A 7022-nucleotide genomic window follows, 5' to 3' on the forward strand; every position below is an offset into this window, starting at 1 on the left:
TGTATGTGCATGCAAGTAATGCCCAGCCCGCAGCTTATTGGGTGGAAGTGCCCATGGCCTTTTCTTGTTTGGTCGAGCTCAGGTTTGGACTGGGTTCAGTCCAAACCTGTGCTCATTCCTAGTCATGAGAGAAACATGGGGATTGCAAATGCTGACCCTCTGGCTTCAGTGACTGAGCCAGAACAAACATGTAGATAAGGACATCTAATTTTCCACACCTGCAGATTTCATGTTGTAAACTCAACATACTGCATCAAGTCTTGTCAGGATAACAACCAACATGAGTTTTGGAATTTCACAACAGGTAAAAAGCGGAATCACAGAATAATACTGTGTTATGGGTATGCTTTGCTCACACAGGGCTTGGCGAACAAATTGCCTGGGAGCTAAGTGGCGTAAAAAATTGGGATTTGAACTGTTTGGGATATATTGAGTGCTTGATTTTTTGAATATTTGTTGTCTCCCTTCCTTTTTAGACCCTTTTTTAGTATTTAAAAACTCTTTTTCCTTTTCTAAATTTAAACATGTTCACATTAGAGGTGAGGAGATTAAGGGGGGATATGATCTCCATGTACAAAATGTTTAATGGTGGTAGCAACATTAGCGATAAACTGTTTAAAATTAACTCCGTTACAAAAACTAGAGGCCATAACCTAAAATTGGTGGAAAAAAAATTCCAGCACAAGGTGCGAAGGGGGTTCTTCACAGTAAGATCAGTTAGGGTCTGGAACTCACTGCCACAGGCGGTGATTTCAGCAAATAATGTGGAATTGTTCAAGAAACTTTTGGACGATTTCTTAAGGGACCGTAATATACAGGGGTACGGGTACTCCTAGAATGAGATCCTAATAGGTTGGACTTGATGGACTAATGTCTTTATTCAACCTCAAATACTATGTAACTATGTAACTATACTCAGATCTGTCGTATTTAAAACATTCCTCTCCTTATAGAGTATACAGTTCACTATGTAATAGACTGTTTAAAGTGTATGTAAACCCCAAAAACAAAAATGTAAAATATTATAGCTTAGCAGGACTTAGATGAGGTGGCTGCATTCATTTTCTTTTTCAGGCTTCCTTTCCTATCACCTACTAATCCTGCAAACACACTTCCTGTTCCTTTTAATTTCTCAATTGCATTTATATGGCTGTCACACAGGCTGGACTTCAAACATGTCTGCCTTTGTTCATCTTCATGGATTGATGAGACTGATAGCACACTAAAGATAAGGTTCTTTGTGCTTTTAATTGGAATTCATAGCACTAATCACCCCATTTAAATATCTTCTGCCAAAAAGCTTCTTGCTGCCATTCAGACATTTTGTTTCCATACACTGCGCCAGGCATTAGCAGGTGGCTCAGTGTACAGGTGCACAGAACTGGAATGCCGAGATTAAGTCATTTCCGTGCAAATGAGTTGCACTATTGGGGCCCAACCAATCAAGCGGCTGAAGACTCAGAACCCAAAAGAAGACCAAGAGGTAAATGGCAGCGCCAGCGAAGGAGAAGTATAGTTCTGGAGTGGATTGACTTGGCAGGTAATACTTTATAGTCCTTCCTTTTAACATGTTGCATTGGAAGGTTGGTGCGACCTGGGCCTATTGGAAACAATGGATTTCAGCTTGTCATTGTATTAGGCCTGTGTGGTGCGCAGTGCAGTATTGTCTGTGATTGCTAAAAATGTAGTGAAAACAAATGCACTCACCACATCTAAGGAGTGGCAAGCTGCAATATATTACCCTTTTGTTTTGGATTTCGATAAGCTTTAACGTGAAATAGGCAAAAGTCCAACTTCTTCAGAAAATAACTGGATTAGTATAGAGTTAGCAAGTCATTTTAAGATCTACTTTACAGACGAGCAAAAAAATAACCACTATCCTTTCAGTTAATAATACACCATAGAACAAGGATAAAATTCAGTTTAAAAATTGGAGCACCTTCACCTGGCTTCACTCTCCTCCACTGGTCCTTATTTTTATTTTTTTTGTAGTTGTTTGGTCAGTAATATAAGCTGCAAGCTTATAGCTGTGCATAGAAACCCCACTAACCTGTTGTAGAACTGTCTAGACACCCTAGAAGAAGGCTTGTACGTTGGCTGGATTGTATTTGATTAAATTCAGGTAAGTGAACACAAATGTAAATGTGATCTCTGGATTTCAGAAGATATCATTCACTGTGTAACCATACTGCACTTAGCAGAACCTGGAGGCATGTTTGGTGTAGGCTTATTTCACATGCCATGTAACTTCTTTTTTTTTTTTTTTACTTTCTTTGAAGCAAACATGTGCTGAGAGAACTATATGGGCCGCTATTACTTACATCTTCTAAGTATGCTGGTTGCTGGGCTGTCAAGCTATCCCAATGGCTTTATTGCTCTCTAACTTACAGAAGAACCAGTGCCAACTTAGTTTCCTGCATACGGGTTCCAAGAAAGTACTAGAAAGACTACAGTCAAATAATTGCCATTTTCAGAAGAATGTCAGCAGTGGCAGCTGCTATTTTTCTTTCACAGCAGGTTTCCCTCATGCAAGCTGGAGCCACAAGAGAAACACTGCTGGTGTCTCCTGTGAGCTATAACAGAACCCCAAAGCTTATGGTTGGCTTTCTTGGCTCTTCATACCATAGCAGCAGCATCTAGTGTATGTTGTATGTTTCTTTTGATATAGAACAAGGTCTCCAGAATATTATAGCAAATATGTTCATCTATGGTTCGATATGTAAGCCGCATCCATATCAACCAACAGCTCCTCAGAACATTTGCAATGGAAATGTCTGGACATGTATCCAGAAATTGTATAAAAACTAAATACAGAGCAATTGGCAGGACTGATGATTTGTGTTGAAAGAAATTAAGTCCCAATAAGTACTGTAAACTACTCATGAAGAATCCTGAGTGTCGTTTGCTTCCTAATGCAGCTTTTACAATTTAGGTTGAGCGGAGAGCTTCAGCTGTAAATTTTCAGCCAATTTATCCAAGAAGTCAAAAGTATTCAAAAAATCAGATCGCTGCACACTAGAAGGAAAGAGATATAGCAAAGATTAATATATGATGATTAATAATTTACAAATAAAAAAAGAAAATGGCTTTGAAGAATACTTACTTAGGTAAGCCCTTGATACAAGCCGCAAGGTCTTTAGTCATAAAACCAGCTTCTATGGTCTCAACGCAAACTTCCTCCAAAGCTGCAGCAAAGTTTTTCAGTTCAGTGTTGTTATCCAGCTTAGCTCTATGGTCCAAGCCACGTGTCCAAGCAAAGATGGAAGCTAGCAAAAATAATGGATCACATTAAATGAAAGACAATGAAAAATGAATCATCAAAATGCATCTTGAAATCCCACGATCGTACGAGAATCGTGCAGTGTATGGGAGGCGTGCAACCGTTTTTACTGTACGGTCGCACGTCTTTTGTCTAAGAAGAGTGTTTCAAAAACCAGCCGAAAATCTTATGATTTTCGGCTGGTTTGTGGCATGCTCGGGAGACAAATGCCGAACGGCCTGTGTGCGCACGCGCACACTGCCCGTTCAGCATTGCGATCATCGCAAGCCCGCCCCTCAGGGGGGTGGGCTTGCGATGATCGCAAGTACGATCTGCCTGTCCAAGATGGGCAGATCGTACGTTTTTTTAAATTACTTTACAACCATCGCAAGACTAAGGTCTTGCGGTGGTTGTAAAGTGTATGCCACCTTAACTCAAAATAAATTACTCATTATAACGGTTCACATTAGCACTAGGTAGTTCAGCAGGTTTGTACACACTAAAGGGTGTATCTAAAAGAAAAGTGTGAAATTGACATTTACATTTGTTATGTGTGAATAGGGCAAAATGTAATATTTTATTGTGCAGAAAAAAATATATAATTTTTGGAAAATATCACATTAGGATAAAGGAGAATATAATATAAGTATTTACTGTACATGCTCCCCTGCTCTATCTAGTGGCATTTTCCAACAATTACATTCACTCTGCACAAGAAACGTAACATTTTGCCCTATTCATACAGAATGAATGTAAATGTCAGTTTAAATGAATGAATGGCTCTGCAAAGGTTTTATAAACCATTTAAAGACCATTGTGTTAGACCCTCTTCCCATCCAGGCCATCTTTCAGTATTCATCACTGCGGTATTTTGACTGACATTTATTCAGTCATACAGCGCTATACTGCAATTAATTGTATTAAAAAAATTTGGGGACAGATAGAGCTTTCTTTTGGTGGTATTTAATCACCACTGGGGTTTTTATTTTTTAGTATATAAAAAAAAACAGGGACATTTTGGAAAAGAAAAAAAACTTTCCTACATTATGTTCTGAAACATTTATTATTACTCATTTCTTTGTAAAATATAAAATGATGGGGTAAAACATCAAATCGCAAAAAAACAGCCATACCCAAAATTGGTCATAGGCAAGACTTTTACCGCTCATCAATGTATCCATGGGGGCAAGGGACTTTAAAAAAAAAATTTGTGTGATAATAAATATACAGCGACATGTCCTCTTTATGGAGACATCAGGGGTCTATAAGATATCTAATGCCACATAGGGACTATCAAAGAAGCTGATGAAGCAGAGATCTGCTTCACCAGCTTTTCACCGACTACAGAAGCCGGAGAAATGACAGCTGAAGGCGGAAGTCATGTAATACACTTCCGCATTCAGAAATCAGAGGAGAGATCAGCGAGAGGACATGTTCTGACCTCCCTCTGATCTCAGTTCAGGCCCGCACGGCGTTATTCCCATTGGTATAAGAAATGATTTTTTGTTTTTTAAAGTGGTCAGACTTTTCTGTAAGGAGTCAGAACACAATTTAAATCCACAGTATACAGAAGTTCAAACACCGCATGTTTACTTACCAATAGGGTTAGTAGATGTTTCTTGGCCTTTCTGGTGCATCCTATAATGACGGGTTACTGTGCCATGTGCTGCTTCTGCCTCCACAGTCTTGCCATCCGGACATATTAAAACACTGGTCATCATTCCCAAAGAACCATATCCTATTTTAACAGAATACAGAGCTCAATTAAAACAAGCAGTCACTATATGCAATATCATGAAATTGTAATGTTAGGTAACATCATGCCCTGATAATGTAATTCTTGAGAATTAGTCCAGTACAATTAACATTATGCAGTTGTTTTGGTTTTTATAACTGTTCCCAAACTTAAATGGCACATTTATCAGAAGGACATTGATTTTGATAATGCATTTGTTACATTTAAAAAGTAACAAATCCATAACATGGAACTCCAGGCATATGGCTACAGACACAGTTGAAATTCATATATTGTACATTGTGATCTTAAGGGGAGCCAATATGTACACTGGATAACAATTGCGTTCTAAGTCCTCATCTTTAGCAACGAACTTCAAGCTCGCCAGACTCACCCCCCACCCCTCCTTTGCTTGCTCCACTAAATTATGTCATTCAACCGGCAATAGGAACAGTGCGGGATCAGTGACTGGGTAAATCTGCAGGGATCAGTGACAATGATCGGAGTGTGTGTGTGTGTGTGTGTATGCATGTAAACTTATGGTGGAAAATAATTTGCAAATAAATTCGTTCCAAATCAGCCAATGTGATTTTGTCTGGATTTGTTTTCTCATTTTGTCTCTCATAGTTGAGGTCTACCTATGATGCCAATTACAGGCCTCTCTCATCTTTTTAAGTGGGAGAACTTGCACAATTGGTGGCTGACTAAATACTTTTTTGCCCAACTGCATGTATGTATGTATGTATGTATGTATGTATGTATGTATGTATGTATGTATGTATGTATGTACTATATACACTGCTCGAAAAAGTTAAAAGGAACACTTTTTAATCAGAGTATAGCATCAAGTCAATGAAACTCCTGGGATATTGATCGGGTCAGTTAAGTAGCAGAGGGGGTTGTCCATTTCATTAACACCAAAACAGCTGAAATAATTAACAACAGGTGCACTAGATGGGCAACACTGAGACAACCTCCAAAAACAGGAATGGTTTTACAGGTGGAGGCCACTGACATTTTTTCCCTACTCATCTTTTCTGACTGTTTTTCACTAGTTTTGCATTTGGCTAGAGTCCGTGTCACTACTGGTAGCATGAGGCGATACCTGGACCCTATAGAGGTTGCACAGGCGTGCCAACTCCTCCAGGATGGCACGTCGATACGTGCCGTTGCCAGAAGGTTTGCTGTGTCTCCCAGCACAGTCTCAAGAGCATGGAGGAGATTCCAGGACATGGGCAGTTACTGTGGGAGAGCTGGACAGGGCCGTAGAAGGTCCTTAACCCATCAGCAGGACTGGTATTTGCTCAGTCATGCCCTGGTCCAGATCTGGGAGGAGATACCCCAGGACACCACCCATTGTCTCATTAGGAGCATGCCTCGACCTTGTCAGGCATCCATACAAACTAATGAGTACCATTTTGAGTTGCTGCAATGAGATTTCAGTGCAATGGAGTAGCCTGCTGCATCATTTGTTCACTTTGATTTTTGGGGTGTCTTTGAATTCAGCCCTCTGTAGGTTGATGATTTTTAATTTCCATCAAACGATGTGGCATCCTTTCGTTCCTAACACATTGTCCAGTATACAGTAGATATCCAGCATGATATTTTTTCCCCATTGAGATCTGATATGTTTTCAAAGCGTTCCTTTAATTTTTTTGGGGAGTTTATATTGATATAATACACATACATATATACATCCAAACACAAAATGTAGCAGCAGAAATTCATAGATAACCAAAGAATGGGTAGATTCACCTTTAGAAAATATTCTGAGTGTTTCTCACCTTGAGCAACAGAATCTGACTGGACATCTCCATCATAGTTTTTGCATGCCCAGATAAAGCCACCCTCAGATTTGAGTGCTTGTGCCACCATGTCATCAATAAGCCTGTGTTCATACCAGATCTTTTTCTCCTCAAACTTAGATCTGTATTCCCTGGAAAATAAAAGAAAATGCCAAAATAAAAACAAAATGGAAACATTCTGGTAACTGGCAGGAAAAAGTTAATGGCATTTTGGATATCTCCA

At 39.3% G+C, this 7022-nt stretch overlaps 1 protein-coding gene across 1 annotated transcript in view; it reads right to left on the reverse strand.

Annotated features, from left to right (window-relative positions):
- Positions 1–2744: 2744 nt before the first annotated feature.
- The window catches only part of IDH1 (isocitrate dehydrogenase (NADP(+)) 1, cytosolic), a 21390-nt gene continuing 17112 nt past the window's right edge, over positions 2745–7022 (reverse strand). The window contains exons 6-9 of the mRNA XM_018560409.1: positions 6779–6930; positions 4857–4997; positions 3104–3266; positions 2745–3015 (exon numbers count right to left, since the gene is read on the reverse strand). Coding sequence (XP_018415911.1) covers positions 2922–3015; positions 3104–3266; positions 4857–4997; positions 6779–6930 — 550 coding nt within the window. The 3' untranslated portion in view covers positions 2745–2921. The remainder of the gene's footprint in view (positions 3016–3103; positions 3267–4856; positions 4998–6778; positions 6931–7022) is intronic.

This window comes from Nanorana parkeri, unplaced genomic scaffold (assembly GCF_000935625.1).
Source record: "Nanorana parkeri isolate BGI_ZX_2015 unplaced genomic scaffold, ASM93562v1 scaffold453, whole genome shotgun sequence".
Taxonomy (NCBI): Eukaryota; Metazoa; Chordata; class Amphibia; order Anura; family Dicroglossidae; genus Nanorana; species Nanorana parkeri.